Source organism: Aulonocara stuartgranti (genome assembly GCF_965226115.1).
Source record: "Aulonocara stuartgranti genome assembly, chromosome: 13".
In the NCBI taxonomy this organism is placed as follows: Eukaryota; Metazoa; Chordata; class Actinopteri; order Cichliformes; family Cichlidae; genus Aulonocara; species Aulonocara stuartgranti.
In genome coordinates, this window is record NC_138949.1 from 4,019,087 (window position 1) to 4,037,531 (window position 18,445).

Genomic DNA, 18,445 nt, shown 5'->3' on the forward strand with positions numbered 1-18,445 from the left:
TGTCACATATTGACAGTGGCTCACCGATGCCAATGACATAATTACCCAGCTACATTTCTGAAAGAATGCAAAAGCATTGACATATATTTTTCCTTCCTACAATAGCCCGACGGGCAGGGAAGAGATAGATTTTGGTAGCCCGACTGAAAAAAATCGCTAGCTCCGGGACGTCGGGCTAGCTCAGAGACCAAAAACAGGAGGCTTTGGGGGAAAAAAAGGTCGCCAAATTCTTTGCTTCTAGTTTTGACTTTTTCCTATACCTCAGCTGATGTGGAGATGTTGTCTGAAGAAGAATATTGTTGTTCAAAAGAATATTGCAGCGGCACTCACACCGTAAGTACTGGTATAAATGATATGGAGCTGTGGTAATGTCATGGTCGCCGTGTGAAGCAGAAGTATTGGAATGGCCAATCTGCCTGCAGTGATCTCTATTTTTGTTGATGGAGACAATATGTGGTACAACCACTGTGTGGGACAGTTTTGCTTGTACTGTTGTTGGTCTGTCATCCAGATGGAGAACAGTGAAACTATAACATAAAAAGTGCTCAAGTGGATCCAACTGTTTAAAAACAATAATTGTCCACTGCAGTAGACATTTTTTGTGCTTTTCCCTTCCTTGTTCCAGCTGTCCCTAATCACGTCCAGTGATTTGCAGTTAGGGTTTTGGAGGACAGCACAAAAGCTCATGTGCAGTGACTGAAAACCTCTCTTTAGCCCCTTGTCTGAACAGAAATGTATACATTGATGAAAAAGTTTGCAGAAGCAGAAATTTTGCTTGAGGAGCTCTGATTTGCATTTTGAAGGAGCACCTGCAGATTCACAACCCTGTTGATGAAACTCTGAAGTAATCAGTTTGTGGAAATTTACCATTCTTCTTGCATCTGATAAATTGCTTGCTACCAACAGTGAATGGCAATAAAATATCAACTGCATTGATTTTAATGGACACGTAAGTTGGTTCCAGCATGTTTTGCATATAATGCATTAGTGACATATAAACAGCCTTCAGACATTCACATTATGTGGTGTGTGTCCTCTGTCTCTGTCCTAGCTAAACCTGGTGGCCGTGTCAGGTGTCAGTACTTTCCCGCAGTGGACAAGGTGCTCTTCGTGGACGACTATGCAGTTGGATGCAGGAAGGACCTGAATGGCATCCTGCTCCTGGACACAGCCCTCCAGCCACCAGTGGCAAAACCTGAGGATATGGTTCAGCTAGAGCTACCGGTCACAGAGGTGAGAGAACATATTTGCCCTTCAATTCACTGTGTACATGGACATCTGGTCTCTGTTTCAGAAAGTTAGGTGGAAACTGAGTAGCTTAAGCCTGAGCTTAAACTTTGGGTTTTCTGTTACAGAAACTAACCAATTTCTGTAACTGTAATGGCTCAGTTACCATGGTTGCAGACTCTAACCTTACTTGCTCGATGAGAGTTTTTTTTTTTTGTTTGTTTTTTTTCTTCAATTGAGTTTTTGTCTGACTCCTCCCCTCCTGCTGCATTTGAAGCACTTGTCTGACTCTTTCATTTCCTCATTCACAGAGTGCGTAATGAAGCTCACATCGGATAATGTTTGCAGAAGTTTTACATTTAAAAAAAACCCTGAAATCACACTTGGGTATTATTTTGTTACCCATTTCTTATATTTACCATTTATATTGATCAGTTTTATAACTAATCAGGACTGGACAGATTTATTATCAGCTCAGAATAACATGTATTGCCTGTGATTCTGTAACTGTGGAAAGTAAGGCATCTGTCAAGTTGTCAGCCTCTTCCCTTGCACTGAAACAATCACTTTAAAAAATAAATAAAATGGTTATTCTTCCTGTTGTGATTGGCCATGCTGCAAAGAACATTCCAATCATAACTGTGATCATGTTGGATATTACTGGAATATTTCTCAGTGAATATGATCCAATAAAGTTATAGAAATGCACTCATTAAATGCTGTCAAGCAACTTTTGGAAATGCAATACAATTTTAAACTTTGAGCCTTGACATCTTTTCCACACCAAATCACCTTAATTGTTACTATGGATGCAGATTATAATTTAATTTACAAAGGTCAATGTCCATAAACTCTGTTAATTACATGTAAAGACAAATCTTTCAAGCCTGTTGGTTTAATTTGTAATGTCCTTGGGATGTCCATACACCTGTAGCCATACTTCAGTATATAAGTGAGGTTTATTTTTAACACACCTTTCACAATTAAGATCACAGAGTGCCTTACACCAAGATGCAAACACTAAAACAGACCCATGAACAACACAAGGTCATACACATAATTGGCCTAATGCTTTTCTGAATAGGAAGAGGTATTTTTAGAGGTTGCCTCAGAATAAGTCAAACAAGGAATGAGGAACACTGATTCCAGAGTTTTGGACCCACTTGCTAAAGACCTCTGTGTAAAAACTTTTTAAAATGACTATGAGGTATCAACCATAATCTCAAATGTGAAGACCGAAGAGACTGGTTAGAAGAGCTGGTTCATATAAGCTCTGAGATATACTGGGGTGATTAACATGTTTTTACTTAGCAGTGTTCCTTAGAGGGAAAAATTTAGGAATTAATCGGTTTCTGACATGACATTCCAGGAAAACACTACAGGAATAGAACATGCAAGCTAGTTTTAGAGGAGGAGCTTTCTTTGACACTTCGGATGATAAGAGTCTCTGTTTTGTCATAATTTACATAAGGAAAAGGAGCATTTAACCCAGACTTGATAGCAGTCAGACAGGTTTGTGGATCAGAAAGTTTGTTAGGTCAGAAAGAACAGGGCAGCTGGATATCATCTGCATAAAAATCGTAACATGCGTTTTTCATATTGATGATTATCTGTCCAAGAGGCAACATTAACAAGGTAAATGTTACAGGTCCCAAATCTGATCCTATGAAACACCACAGGATAAGGCGGCAGAAAGAGAAATTAAATCTTGAAAGTCCTGAAATGAAATACTCTGTTATACAGATATAATTTTAGCTGTTAGCATAATTACAGCAAATAAAGTTGTTAAAGATTTCACTTTACTGTAGGGTTGGTGGGTGATGAAGTTCCAACCAAAGTTTTGCAGGAGAGCGGCAGTTTAATGGGGGACGTGTGCAGTGTCGTGAAGAATGCTTACGCACAGTGCGCAACTGTGTTTTTGGACCAAAAGGGGGTATTGTTGGTTGACTTTCTACCTGTTGGGACCACAATAAATGCTGACAGGTACTGTGAAACACTGGAAGAACTCAGAAAGGCATTTCAGAACCGGAGAAGAGAATGCTGAGCAAGGGCGTAAGCATTCTCCACGACACTGCGCGTCCACACATCGCCCGTCAAACTGTCACTCACCTGCATTAGTTTGGTTGGAACTTCATCACCCACCCAACCTACAGTCTGGACTTTGCACACAGTGACTACGACCTGTTCCCAAAGTTGAAAGAACATTTGTCCGAAAGGCGATTCTGCAGCGTCGGCGAGCAACTATGACATGGGCATTGTAAAACTGCCACAGTGTCTACAAAAATGCATTGACCGAAATGGCGATTATGTAGGAAAATAAGTCTTCAAGCTTTAAAATGATGTAAATATTCTAGAAAATAAACGGTTATTTGTATTTCTAAAACAATAGGACACCTTATTTTGGGATTGCCCTTGTACTTCTAAAAGTCCGCTTGAAGGCTGCTGGCTGGACACGTGTAGTTAGTGCAGTGTAATGTGAATTCTCTGTGCATGAGTCCGCACAGTCCCAAAAGTGGCTGGCACAAGGATGTCCACATGGACCTTTGCGCTCACTGTCCAGTGATGAACCTAGCAAACCCACTTACACTGTTCGGGAGTACACTAGCAATATGATAGTCTGATGTGGGGTTTGTGTGTTCTTTTGGTCTCACACTTTTGTGTGAAAAGTTCACGTGAATGAACTGCTACACTATCCACCCAGTAGTACACAGAATATTTAATTTAAGAAAGTGTAATACATGTGCACATGATCCAAATCTGTAAGAAACTCTTGGATCTGTTTGTCACAATTTAGATATAATTGTTTGTTTGTCTTTAAAAAAAAAAAAATTGACAGTTTTTATCTTTCATAAATTGTAGGGTAATAGGTTGGTTTGTGTAATGGTTTGATATGCAGTTTGTAATTATGACTCAGTCCACATTATGGCATCAAATGGCAGGAACAACCTAGGAATCCATTAATTATAGTGGGAGAACTAATGCCTAATTCAGCAAAAGGGTAACAAACCACAAGCAGCAATACGGTGACCCCAGATCATCGTAACTAAGTGGAGCCACAGCCACAAAGCAGATGACAGTATAGTGAATTGTTCTAGTTTTGCATCACAAAGCTTAAAACACAGGACTGCAGAGACAATACAAATGTCCTCAAACTGAGGTTGTAGCTTTTTTTTTTTACTGAATATGTAAGTGTTAAATCTAATATGTGTTTGTGTCTGTTCAGGCCCAGCAGATACTGTCAGCCTGCCAGGAAAAGATTGATGTGTCAAACACTGAGGGTTACGAACTTTTTATCACCCAGCTGAAAGAAGGCCTGAAGAATACCTCACATGAGACAGCAGCTAATCACAAAGTGGCGAAGGTGAGTTTAATTTAAAAAAACCTTTTGTTTTCTAACTGTATGTCTCTGAGCTTCTGTACTGGAATTACTGTTCGGAAACTGTTCTTGAAGTATACTGAGAGATGTGCAGGAAATGTGATTTTATCGTGGTGGAAGCAAAACAGCAAAAGTATGAGGGAATTCATGACAGCGTTTATCAAATGTGAAGCATAGTTTTGATGTTCTTTGACTGTTGGTTCAGTCAATTTTGGTTAGAGAGAGACAAAACCTGCAGTTTCAGAATCTAGAACAAAAAAAAGATGTAAACACAAAGCGTGGACCCGCCGACGCATCAGAAGCTGTCGGCTTTCAGCCCTGGTGTGTCTGTGGACGTGCCAACTGGTGAGAAAGCCGACATCTCACTAATTCTGATACGTCGGTGGGTCCACGGTTTACGTTTATGTCTTTGTGTGGAATCCGTTTACCTGCTCTCATTTACTGTTTTAGTTGTTTGGTTGTTGTTGAAATAGTTTTGTGAACTTTAACCTGAGATTCTGGCATTTCTGGCAAAGTACATTTATATTTAAAAATTTATTCAGGAATAAAGTGATGAATCCATATTACTTATTCAAGTTACTGATCTCTCTCTATCTATCCGCCAGCACTTTAAAACATGCACACAAAAGGCTACAGGAGTATCTGGACAACGGCCAATCAGAGAGGTCCCACCCCTGACTATCAATGATTGGTTTAGACCATGATATGGGTGTAATTGTGTGGTCAACAACAAAAACATGAGTTGCGGAGACTCTTTTTGTTTTTGTTTTTTACTCAAACTGCTGGTCGGTGCAACCTATAATTTTTTTTATTTTATTTTTTTTGTCGCACCATTAAGAAATTAAGTCGCATACATATGCAGTGTGCTGGGAACGTCTAGCAGAGGCCCCAGTCCGCGAGATCTTCAACGCACACCTCCGGCAGAGCTTCAACAGCATTCCGAGGGAGACTGGGGACATTGAGTCCGAATGGACCATGTTCAGCGTCTCCATTGCCGAAGCTGCTGCATTGAGCTGCGGCCGCAAGGTGGTTGGTGCCTGCCGTGGTGGTAATCCCCGAACCAAATGGTGGACACCAGAGGTGAAGGGAGCCACCAGGCTGAAGAAGGAGTCCTATCGGGCTTGGTTAGCCTGTGGGACCCCGGAGGCAGCCGACGGGCATCGACAGGCCAAGCAGAATGCGGCTCGGGCAGTGGCTGAAGCAAAAACTCGGGTGTGGGAGGAGTTCGGAGAGGCCATGGAAAAAGACTTTCGGACTGCCTCGAAGAGATTCTGGCAAACCGTCAGACGTCTCAGGAGGGGAAAGCGGTGCTCTACCTGCACTGTGTATAGTGCTGGCGGAGCGCTGCTGACGTCGACTGAGAAAATAGTCAGGCGGTGGAAGGAATACTTCGAGGACCTCCTTAATCCCACTGACACGTCTTCCGAGGAGGAAGCAGAATCTGGGGATGAGGGGAATGACCCGCCAATTTCCGGGGGCGAGGTCACTGAGGCAGTTAAACAACTCCTTGGTGGCAGAGCCCCTGGTGTTGATGAGGTCCGCCCCGAGTTCCTGAAGGCTCTGGACGTTGTAGGGCTGTCCTGGTTGACACGCCTCTGCAATGTTGCGTGGAGATCAGGGGCAGTACCTGTCGACTGGCAGACCGGGGTGGTGGTCCCCATCTTTAAGAAAGGGGACCGGAGGGTGTGTTCCAACTACAGGGGGATCACACTCCTCAGCCTCCCTGGGAAAGTCTATGCCAGGGTGCTGGAAAGGAGAGTTCGTCCGTTAGTCGAACCTCGGATACAGGAGGAACAATGCGGTTTTCGTCCTGGTCGCGGAACACTGGACCAGCCCTTTATCCTCTCCAGGATACTTGAGGGTGCATGGGAGTTTGCCCAACCAGTCTACATGTGTTTTGTGGACTTGGAGAAGGCATTCAACCGTGTCCCTCGGGGTGTCCTGTGGGAGGTGTTGCGGGAATATGGGGTGTCTGGCCCATTGCTACGGGCCATTCGATCCCTATACAACCGTTGCAAGAGCTTGGTTCGCATTGCCGGCAATAAGTCGGACTCGTTCCCGGTGGGTGATGGGCTCCGCCAGGGCTGCCCTTTGTCTCCGGTTCTGTTCATAATTTTTATGGACAGGATTTCTAGGCGCAGCCAAGTGGCGGAGGGCTTTCGCTTTGGTGGCCTCAGAATCTCATCTCTGATTTTTGCAGATGATGTGGTTCTGTTGGCTTCATCGGGTGAGGGCCTCCAGCTCGCACTGGAACGGTTCGCAGCCGAGTGCGAAGCAGCGGGAATGAGGATCAGCACCTCCAAATCTGAGGCCATGGTTCTCAGCCGGAAAAGGGTGGAGTGCCCACTCCGGGTCAGGGATGAGTTCCTGCCCCAAGTGGAGGAGTTCAAGTATCTCGGGGTCTTGTTCGCGAGTGATGGGAGAAGGGAGCCGGAGATCGACAGACGGATTGGGGCTGCAGCTGCAGTAATGCGGACGCTGCACCGGTCCGTCGTGGTGAAGAGGGAGCTGAGTGTAAAAGCGAAGCTCTCAATTTACCGGTCGATCTACGTCCCTACCCTCACCTATGGCCACGAGCTGTGGGTAGTGACCGAAAGAACGAGATCGCGGATACAAGCGGCAGAAATGAGCTTCCTCCGAAGGGTGGCTGGCCTCTCCCTTAGAGATAGGGTGAGAAGTTCGGCCATCCGGGAGGGGCTCAGAGTAGAGCAGCTGCTGCTCCACATCGAAAGGAGCCAGCTGAGGTGGTTCGGGCATCTGACAAGGATGCCCCCTGGGCGCCTCCTGGGTGAGGTGTTCCAGGCATGTCCCACCGGGAGGAGGCCCCGGGGCAGACCCAGGACACGCTGGAGAGATTATATCTCTTGGCTGGCCTGGGAACGCCTTGGTATTCCCCCGGATAAGCTGGAGGAGGTGGCTGGGGAGAGGGAGGTCTGGGCCTCTTTGCTTAGGCTGCTGCCCCCGCGACCCGGCCCCGGACAAAGCGGATGAAGATGGATGGATGGATGGACATATGCAGCCAAATTGGTCGCACTCTAGAGCCCTGCATATAGATAGTCTTCTCACAAAACCCTACTTTTGTATTTATTTTTATATTTTGGTGCCAAAAGCAAATATTACTCGTGATTCAAGGAGTTATTTACACCTGGGTCTGTCTAATGGATATGGTATGTTAAAAGGTCCTGTTCACACCATGTAGTGCTTTCCAAAATCAGTACTTGGTTTTTGTTAACTGTTACTGTGTGTACACAATGTGTCACTGTAATCCTGGAACACTGAGCTAGTACATTGGATTTAATTGTTCTGCTGGTCAGTTTATTCCCAAATTTGGCTGCAACTGCAAATTTAGGCCATTAAGGCCAAATGTGTTGGAAGGACATTTTGAAGTGACTGTGGTTCTGTGGCCTGTCTCCCCCCCACCCTGGACCCCCACCAATTCGCATACAGTCAGAACAGGAGCACAGAGGATGCAGTCTCCATCGTGCTGCACTCTGTCCTCTCACACCTGGACAACAACAACACCCACGCCAGAATGCTGTTTATAGACTTCAGTTCAGCATTCAATACAATCCTCCCTTCACAACTCATCAGGAAGCTAACAGACCTGGGCATCAGTTCCCACATGTGTAAATGCTTACTGGACTTCCTGACCAACCGGCCCCAACGTGTCCAGCTGGATAACCACTGCTCATCTACCATCACAATGAACACTGGTGTACCACAAGGCTGTGTGATGAGCCCTTTCCTCTACTCCCTCTTCACCCATGACTGCAGACCTGCCGATGGTTCCAACGCAATCATTAAGTTTGTAGATGACACCATGGTGATTAGCCTCATCAATGACAACGATGAGGCCGCCTACAGGGAGGAGATGGATCGGCTGTGGAGCGTGTGAGCAGCTTCAAGTTCCTGGGTGTCTACATCTCCGAGGATCCCAACTGCTTCAAGCTGGAGGACTCTGAGAAAGAACCACCTGTCCTCAGACATCCTGGTGAAGTTCTACCGCTGCACCATCAAGAGCACTGTACACCGTGTACATTGTAACATACCCATAATAGACCCATATTTTTGTATCTGCTAATATATATTTTGTAATATATCTATATTATTGCTAAAGCACTTTCTGGATAGATGCAAACTGCATTTCGTTGCCTTGTACTGGTGACATGTGCAATGACAATAAAGTTGAATTCTATTCTAAGTGTTCTGTGTGTAATTTCTGCTGATAAGTTTTGTAGTAGTAGGACAGGACAAAGCAGGACAAAGCTGCTGCTACTGGCAGGTGTGCTGCTCTGCAGCACTTTTCCTTTGATGCCGTAACAATTATCTGTAAAAGAATTTTGATGATGCATGCATGCATGTATGGATGATACCTATTTGTGTGAATGTTATTCTGGATTTCATTGGAAAATCCAGGCCGCATAAGGCCGCTTGATTTTGTCCCTGTGTTTCTCTCCGTTTTTGTGTTTGTTTGTTTGTTTGTTTGTTTGTTTGTTTGTTTTTAAACCCAGGACTCCCAAAAAGCAGCCAGTTCAGTTTATACTAAGATACAGCAGTGCAGAATTTTGTTTACATTACATATTGTTTATGTAACCCACTTGGTTTAATGGTAGACCATTAAATTGTCGACGCATGCCACACACTGTGTTTAGGATGTAGGTTTTCTTTATTTACAGTGATGCAGTTTACTCTTTCAGTCTGCCACGTCCGCCAGCTCCACCGTTGTCTCCAACTCCACACACCTCCAGGTGCCGGTACACTAGTGAAATAGGGGAGGCATGATTAGGCAGTGAACACCATCTGTTTTAACCAACCTCCCCTGGCAACTACCGACAGAACCCACTGCACTCCTTCCCTGCAGCCGAGCCAGAGACCACACTCCGCTATAGTCTACTAAACTATTATTTTCTTTTAAATCCCCAAATGCAGCAGTGGTATATAGAAATTTAAGGATCAATGTAAACCACCAATAACATTTGAAATGGCTCATTTCAAACATGAACTTTAAACAACACTTTGAGTTTAGCACTCTGAAACATAAAACCGTAAACCCAAATAGGCCGATTGCTATCTGCTACTGCCACAGACTACTAAGAGCTGTTGCTACAGCTCCATTCTTTGTACCCATGTGCAATTTTAGGAATGCACCAAGCTCTCTATAGGTTCTCATGTGTGGCAAGAGATACTTTCCTGACAGCTCAATATTAAATTAATAACTGAGTAATATTTATTTGTATAGCACGTTTTATCAATAAAAAATTTAAATCCCAGCACTATCTGAAGCAACACTGAATACCACTGTGCACCCTGAATATAACAAAGTTTGTCAACATCTCACTACACATAGTCATCACCTCAATGCACTTATTTTTGTAGTTCAGTTTACCAAAAAGACAACGCACAATAAACAAAGTTGAGAAGATTCCTGTTTGGTTTTAGTTATTTTTATTTTTATAAAGATACTTCAACAATACGGTTGTCATGAAGTTTTTGTTTTACACACAGCTATCGTGAAGTGAAAAAGAGTGTAGGCCGAGTTGCGAATGGGACCACCAAAGTCATGGTTCTATTTTGATGCTGCTTAACTGTTGTTTTGTTTCAGATATGATTATATATAGACCCAACTCTTTCCTTTGACTATGCTCATAACTGCCTTTCCTTTCTTCCCCTATGCTTCTGATCTCAGTGGGCAACAGTGACCTTCCATCTTCCCCACCATGTGCTGAAGCTCGTGGCTAGTGCCATTGTCAGCGAGCTGAAGAAGATAAACCAGAACGTAGCTGCCTTGTCTGTGGCCTCATCCATCATGGACAGGCTCTCCTACCTCTTGTCAAGCGCCAGACCTGAGCTTGGGGTGGGCCCTGGGCGCTCTGTAGATAGGTGAGAGTAAGCTTTTTGTCACATTGTGCATATTCAGGTCATTTGCACTTGAATCAGAATAAATTTTTTAGGTATAATGCAAGTATGTTTTTGATTGAGCTTTTTAAACACAATAAAGAGTTTGTGGAGTAGTGTGTAGAGACGGTACCTTGCTCAGGGGTACTGCAGGGTTGCAAATGGTGGATTTGAACCCCTGACTTTCTGATCATGGGGCGAGTGCTCTACCTACTGAGCTATCCCTGCTCTATCTTTCAACTTAACCACTTAACTTAACCCTCTGAGACTTAAACATATGACAAAGTTTTCACACATACACTGCGTTCCAAATTACTATGCAAATTGTGTTTAAGTCTCATTAAAATTAAATAAGTTGTTTTTCAATTAAACCCATGGATGGAATAGTGTGTCAGGGCTCTTTGGATCACTGAAATCAATCTCGGACAACTAGGATCATTAGTTTGCCAGCTGAGCCCAACTAAAGGAAAAACTACTAAAGAAGGATGTTCCACATTATTAAGCAGATCAGCATTTTCAAGCAATATAGCAAGGAAAAAGGATCTCTGCTGCTGCTGAAAAGCCTGAAATAGTTGAATGCCTTGGACACGTAATGAAAACCTTAGATATTTCACGAAAGCATGATCACCATAATGTTAAGAGATTTGTGGCTGAATCAGAGCACACATGGGTTCATGCAGATAAAGGTACAATGATGAAGGTTTCTGCCAGACAAATACATCAGGGGGGGCAGCTGCTAGAAGGCCATTACAAAGCAGCAAACAGATATTTGAAGCTGCTGCCGCCTCTGGAGCCCTGCGAACATCAAAGTGTAGGATCCTCCAGAGACTTGCAGTTGTGCATAAACCTTCTATTTGGCCAACCCTAACCAATGCTCACAAGCAGAAACGGCTGCAGTGGGGCCCAGAATTACTTGAAGACTAATTTTCAAACAGTCCTGTTCAATGATGAGTGCAGTGGAACCCTAGATGGTCCAGATGGATGCAGTGGATGATGCTTGGTGGATGGCCACCATGTCCCAACAAGGCTGCAACGTCAGCAAGGACGTGGTGAAGTCATGTTTTGGGTCAGAATCACGGGGAGAGAGCTGGTTGGCCCCTTTAAGGTCCCTGAAGGTGTGAAAATGACCTCTGCAAAGTATGTAGAGTTTCTGACTGACCACTTTCTTCCATGGTAGAAAGAGATGAGCTGTGCCTTCCGCAACAAAACCATCTTCATGCAAGACAATGCACCATCTCAAGTTACAAGGAATACCTCTGCATCATTGGCTGCTATCAGCCTAAAAGGAGAGAAACTCATGGTATGGCCCCCATTCTTCCCTGACCTTAATCCTATTGAGAACCTTTGAGGCATTCTCAAGCAAAAAACTATGAGGGTGAGAGGCAGTTCACATCCAAACAGCAGCTCTGGGAGGCTATTCTGACATCCTGCAAAGACATTCAAGTAGAAACTTTCCAAAAACTCACAAGTTCCATGGATGCAAGAATTGTAAAACTGCTATCAAATAAGGGGTCCTATTTTAATATGTAACTTGACCTGTTAAGATGTTTTTGTTTGAAATAGCTTTTGATTTCAGTAAAATTGATTTACTAATGCTGCCAATTCAACAAATGACCATTTTCAATTCTCTACAACCTATAAAATGTTTTGAAACTGTGTGCGTAATAACTTGGAACAGTGCATTTTAAGTTTTTTATTTTTGAAAAACGTACTGTTTTCATTGGGAGTTTTGTTCAGTAACATTTGAATTATACTCTTAACCCTCCGGCTATCCTGGGCCCTTTTTGTGCCACTTTCATGTTTTAAATGCATGCCATTTCCACTGTGTTCAGTGGAATATAACCAAATTTGCCAAAGGATAGTTTTTTTCTGTCAATTTTAATATTTCAGTGTGAATTTCTTAAATCAGCCTAAAATGGCTGAGCAGCAAAAATCCCCACACCTCAAACCCTGGGGACCGTTTTCGGCCCATTGACTTCCATTATAAACGCTATTTTTCACTGCAGAATTATTACCGTTAACATCTGGGTGACGGCTTAGGTTTCGTTTTTGTTTTGTAGAAGAGGCCTTAGAGTTGTAATTTTTTTATTTGTCCACCAGGTGGCGCCCTTGCTCCACATTTGACCCCTGCTGGAAAACAGCGGGCTGCTTAGAGAGACCTGCGGGAAATGAAGCCTCATTTCCGGCGTGCAGCAGCGGCTTCGCCCGCTGATCGGGCGGGACCATTTTCGGCCCTTAGGACCGTGAGAGGGTGCTTTTTTTTTTTTTTGTCAACAGGAAATGACGTATTTGTTGTCACGTGGTATCGGGCGTGTGTGCTGGAAAAAGGGGTCCCCGGTGATCGTGCCCCGGTAATCGTCGCGACTTACCCCGGCAAGATGCACTTATTTCGGCCTAGAGGAGGAGCATTTGCCGCCTGGAGACCATTTTCTGGTCCTGAAAAAAAAAATAAAAGGCGATCGAAATGAATGTTGGTGCCAATCTTTAGTCCATCTAAAGGCCTAATTATAATAACAATTGAATATTACCTCAAATGTTTTTTTTGGGAAAATATTCAAGTTTTATGTTTTTTGGGGCAAAAAAAGCAGTGCGCTCATGTGACGAAACCGGGATATAAAGGGTTAAAATCCGCGAAATGTAATTAAAACTTGACATGAATATTTCAAGGAGAAGTAGGTCTAAAAGATTGGCTAATTTAAAGTGGAATAAAATATTAATATATAAATTTTCTATAGCACTTTTTTGGGCGTGGTCGATTAGGACCGATAGTGTGTGCATTTTATGAAATGCACTCCTGCAAAAAAAATAAAAGTGGATCGAAATGAATTTTGGTGCCAATCTTTGGACCATCCAAAGGCCTAATTATAATAACAAACAAATATTACTTCAAATGTTTTTTTTGGAAAATATTTAGTTTTTTTGTTTTTTGGGGCTAAAAAAACGGTGCGCTCATGTAATTAAACTGCGATTAAAAGGGTTAAAACCCCCGAATATAGCATTTTTTGGGGCGTGGCCGAAAACGGTCCCCAGGGTATTAGGTGTGATTTTTTTTTTTAAAGGATCGCCAGAGGGTTAATGGTTGATGACTCAAACATTATGCTGACTGTCATTTGAATCGACAATTTCAGAAAATCAAAGAAAAATATAATTTGCTTAATAATTTGGAATGCGGTGTAGTGTAAACTACAACAACGATGTAGTCAAAACAGCATACCAGGTGTAATTTCAAGAATGCCTTGTATTATTCTAAAAGGTCTTGTTCTCTGCAGATCCCTGATGTACAGCGAGGCCAACAGGAGGGAAACATTCACATCGTGGCCACATGCTGGGTACAGGTGGGCTCAGCCTGATCCAATGGCACAAGCAGGGTTTTACCACCAGGTGGGTTCTGTGAGAATTCTAAACTGCCTTTACATCTGTCAGCTCTGACGAGCAATGTTATATGCACACATGTGGTTCACATGAATCACAATATTTGCAAGCACTCAAAGGGAAGATTTGCATGGTTAGTGGAAAATGTTGACATTCTACTTGACTGCAAGATTATGAAGTTAAAGGAACACACATGGACTCATCCAACCATATAACCATGTTAATTTGCTTTGTAATGCAAACTAGCTAAAGCTATGACAACTTTAAGTGCACCATTTGATAGGTTTGTAGCTCGAACCTATTCGCTGGAACGTTGAGGACAATATAATTACACAGCAAAGCAAGACACGGGTAGGCAAAGTTCTTCATGTTTCTCGTGCACGGGAGAGACCGGACAGGCGCCGTTCCTTCGCTTGACCCCAGTTGCTCTCGTCCGTTCTCCCGTAACACTGCCCTTTTATTGAGGTTACATTAATATGCATAGGTTCATTAACATATGACGTCTACATACAAACAAAGAGTACCTTGCCTGTGTGTGTGTGTGTGTGTGTGTGTGTGTGTGTGTGTGTGTGGTGTGATTTGTGTGAGGTCAAGATGTGACCCTGTGAAGACTCCCCAAAGCTGGTGCCAGGCGTCTAGCAGATCTATCTAAACAAAAGGCTCTTATACTTAAAGAGATATACGTGTGTTTGCTATACCATATATCAACAAAGAGAAGATAGGACCTCTCTGATGTTCCTAGACTGTGGGTGTGCATTCTAGTGTGGAATACACACCAAGCCTTTGCAGCCTGCTAAAGATCAGTCCTATCACTACACAATTGATTATACACCTCTAAGCATATATGGTTAAATATTTCTAAGCATAAATGACAATCAACAATACAAAACCTAACACCATTTTTATCTGTAGTGATTTCATGTTTGTTTGTTTTTTTATTAGTGCTGTCAATAGATTAAAAAAAATTAACTAACTAATCTCACAATTTTCTGTTATTAATTGCGATTAATCTCAATTACTTTATTAATAGCCTGGCTCCAATTACATTTTTTTATTCTTTATATTTTAAGTAATTATCGTTGTTCACCGAAGTCCAGTGGTCTCCGGTGAGAGCGACATTCCTTACTTGCACAAGCTTGCTGGACTGCTGAGCCCTCTGGTCCCCATACAAAGTGTGCAGTCTCGACACAATGGTTCCTCTCGAGGGCAGATTGTAACACTCATCTCCTGATGCAGCACGAATGACTTCTCTCAGTCCATCATCTTCTACTATGCTAACTGGTCGGCAGTTTTTAGCTATCCAAACAACCAAGGAATTGGTTACCTTTTCTCTCACATTTTTTGTTATTCGTCCACAAGCACCATACTCCTGAAGCGTAGACTGGCGAGGTCCCGTAGAGGTGGATTCAGTTGGGTGTTTTGCTCTCAGGTGATACGCCAGTGATGAACTGCTTCTGTGGTACTTGAATTCAGCGTTGCAAATTGTGCATCTTACTCTCGTTTTGTCCAACAAGCCATCAGGCAACTTCTTAAAGAGAAACTTTCCACCCAAAAGTCCGCCCTCGTCCATGCTTGCGTGTGTTAGCTAGTGTTAGCTAGATAGTAGCATGGTGTCACTTCTTCTTCTTCTTCTAATCATTTCTGTCAGGCCAAACGCCAGCATAGCACACTGTTGCCCCCTCCTCCAGAGGTGCTCATGAATTTAAAGGTCTTAGATTACAGGAAATTAATAAAAAAACAAAATCAGCGTTAAATTTTTTTAATGCATTAAACATTTCGCGTTGATCTTAACAATTAACGCGATAATTTTGACAGCACTATTTTTTATATATATTTATTTTTTACAACATGTGCTGTACAAACACTACATTCTTTACAATAAAAATCAGCAGGGAAAGTAGGCGGTCAGTGAAATTAACCCCCTCCCTACTGTGTTCCTGCAGCCTGCCTCATCAGGGGATGACAGAGCCATGTGTTTCACCTGCAGCGTGTGCCTGGTCTGTTGGGAACCAACAGACGAACCTTGGTGAGTGGATTATTAAATAAACACACATGCATCTTACTCACAACATAATAATTGTATTATAATGGCAAGCGTTTCTTTATTACTCCCCAGGTCTGAACATGAGCGGCATTCTCCCAATTGTCCATTTGTGAAGGGAGAGCACACACAGAACGTCCCACTGTCGGTGACACTGGCAACAACACCCGCACAGTTTCCAAACAGTCCTGATCGTTCAGACAAGATTGCTTGCTATGGTTTTGGCAGCTGCCCACAGTTCCTGGCTGCTGCCACCAAGAGGGGCAAGATTTGCATCTGGGATGTCTCCAAAATGATGAAGGTCAGAGTACCAACCAATCCTTGCCTGGCTGACTCTTTACCTGCACAATGGAATGCATGCACAACACAGCACTTTATAGTGCCCTACCAGGTCTTAGAACAAAAAGCAATGCAACAGTGATATCACAAATCCATCGACCTACTTTATTGGTAAAAGGCATGATGCCAGCAAGGGCACTCAAAAATGTCTGGTTAAAGCAGCTGATTAAAGTAACTGATCCTTGTTACCAACCCAAAGCACGTCTTTTAAGTTATAATTTCCCAGATACACATGGTGCATAGAAACAGTTGAGCAGCTTTGTTTTACTTTGTTACCATATCAGATTTGTAAAGAAGTCACACTATAACTAAGTCTATGTACGAGCCTCAGCAGGACACTAATACACTTCCTGAGGCTCTTTTCAACATGTTACATGATTTGATTGCTTACTTGCTTAGCTTGGAGCATAAGCAGACAAAAGTTGAGTGAGTAGGGCAGTCTTGTTTATGTTGTTGACTATGACTCCAGGTAAAAAGTGTGTACCTGTGTGTTCAACAGGTGCACTTGAAGTTTGACATCAACCCATATGACCCAGCCATTCTGAGACAGTTGATCCTGTCTAGTGGTGAGCAGGGCCAGCATGCACTAACTGAGTCTCGGAGACCAACTTTGGCATGGTTAGAAGAGTCATCCTCCTGCTCCGATTTACCCAAACTCGAGGGAGACAGGTAAAACACATTCACATTTTAATTCATTTAAACTTGAAAGATAATTTTATAGGAATATTGTGTTTGAAATTATTAATAAGGATACAATGTTTTAGAGTTGACCAGCCCTTTCAGACTCATGGATTTTATAGTATTTCCAGTACAGAGAATGTTCCTGATACAAATTGAGAAGAAAATGTTCTTTGTTGCAGCATGTTTCTCCTGACAAACTCCAGCATACATTTCTATTCTGTATTCAACAGTTTATTTATTAAATTAATTATCTATAAAAACCCTATACAAAATGTATATTCAAAAATTAACTGGTTGAGTGTGGGGGGAGCATGTATAGCCAGTATCAGAAACTAATTTGAGCGTATAATGGCATCTGCTTCTTGGGATTTTTGTGGTGAACATAGGTTTGAACTGATTGGTTTGTTCTGCTTTAAGTAGATGATAATGACTTGTCTGTGACATAAAATGTGACAGTTTAGCAAGAGGTAATGCTTTTCTGTTATGTGAGGAAAAAAGGTGAAAGTGTTTAAAAGGGGAAAAAAAAAGAGAAAAAAAAAGAATAAAGAAAACCAAAAAAATACAATAAACAATGTAAAAATAAAAGTAAAAAGAAAGAGGGATTTAACTTAGTATTTGTAAGTTTTTACAGTCAGGGTTCTTAGTTTTTGTTTTATGATATTAGTCTTGATTTTTCTCACTTGTTGTTTTCCAGTGATGACCAGTTGGAGGACTCAGACAGTGATGAGCATTCCCGGTCAGAGTCAGTAACAGGTACAAGCATTTGTAACTTCCTTTTTTTTTCTTCCTTTTTTTTTGTAAAAGTTCAAAGAAACTATTGACATTGTTGTAGTTTCATTTAGATATTTCTTTTTATTTTGACTTTGACTTAACATTGATACTAATATTACTTTGTTTCAAATATTTCATGTGTCTAGCATCTGGTATTTAAAGTTTTATATTCTTTTTGTTGTTTAATGATTGTCAGCAAGCATCTTCTAGGTACATTTTTTGGCAGTAGGAGCCTATTACATTCTGCAAATTGCTGGGAAACCAAGTGAAAGTACATATTTCAGGGCAAAAAATTGTCACGGAGTTCAGTGTTTCTCTTTTTTAATAAATAGAATGAATAAATAGAATGTTTTAATAGTCTGAAATCATAACAATCATGAGATACTATGAGTGCACTAAGTTCCCAGTAGGGTTGGGTGACTGGACAAATATATCGACGATAGGCTGAGCCCATCGGCCATCGTTTTTACAAGGGCGATTTACTTATTCATTTGCCCATGAGTGAGTTTGCTAATAATGATGGAGCAGTCAACAGGAAAAAATAATAGGGCTGTTTTAACAGCACCCTCTTTCATCTGTGCGCAAATGCGCCCTCCTCAGAGTGCACCGAAATGCTCGTTGATGGAGCTGCAGAAGCTGGTGATAGCCCAGCATACTCAGCGGTGGACACGTACATGCTGTGCAAGTTTGTGGTGTTTCAGTACTTTGCTCGCACTATATGTCTGCACAAGTGGCACACTGCT

The 18,445-nt window shown here is 42.4% G+C and overlaps 1 protein-coding gene across 4 annotated transcripts in view; it reads left to right on the forward strand.

Moving 5' to 3' along the window:
* The window catches only part of birc6 (baculoviral IAP repeat containing 6), a 129,148-nt gene that overhangs the window by 12,166 nt on the left and 98,537 nt on the right, over positions 1-18,445 (forward strand). For all 4 annotated transcript variants that reach the window (XM_082558084.1, XM_082558087.1, XM_082558086.1 and 1 more), the window contains exons 2-9: positions 1,052-1,233; positions 4,451-4,588; positions 10,290-10,483; positions 13,768-13,879; positions 15,814-15,896; positions 15,987-16,212; positions 16,750-16,919; positions 17,626-17,684. In XM_082558084.1, the coding sequence (XP_082414210.1) occupies positions 1,052-1,233; positions 4,451-4,588; positions 10,290-10,483; positions 13,768-13,879; positions 15,814-15,896; positions 15,987-16,212; positions 16,750-16,919; positions 17,626-17,684 (1,164 nt within the window). The remainder of the gene's footprint in view (positions 1-1,051; positions 1,234-4,450; positions 4,589-10,289; positions 10,484-13,767; positions 13,880-15,813; positions 15,897-15,986; positions 16,213-16,749; positions 16,920-17,625; positions 17,685-18,445) is intronic.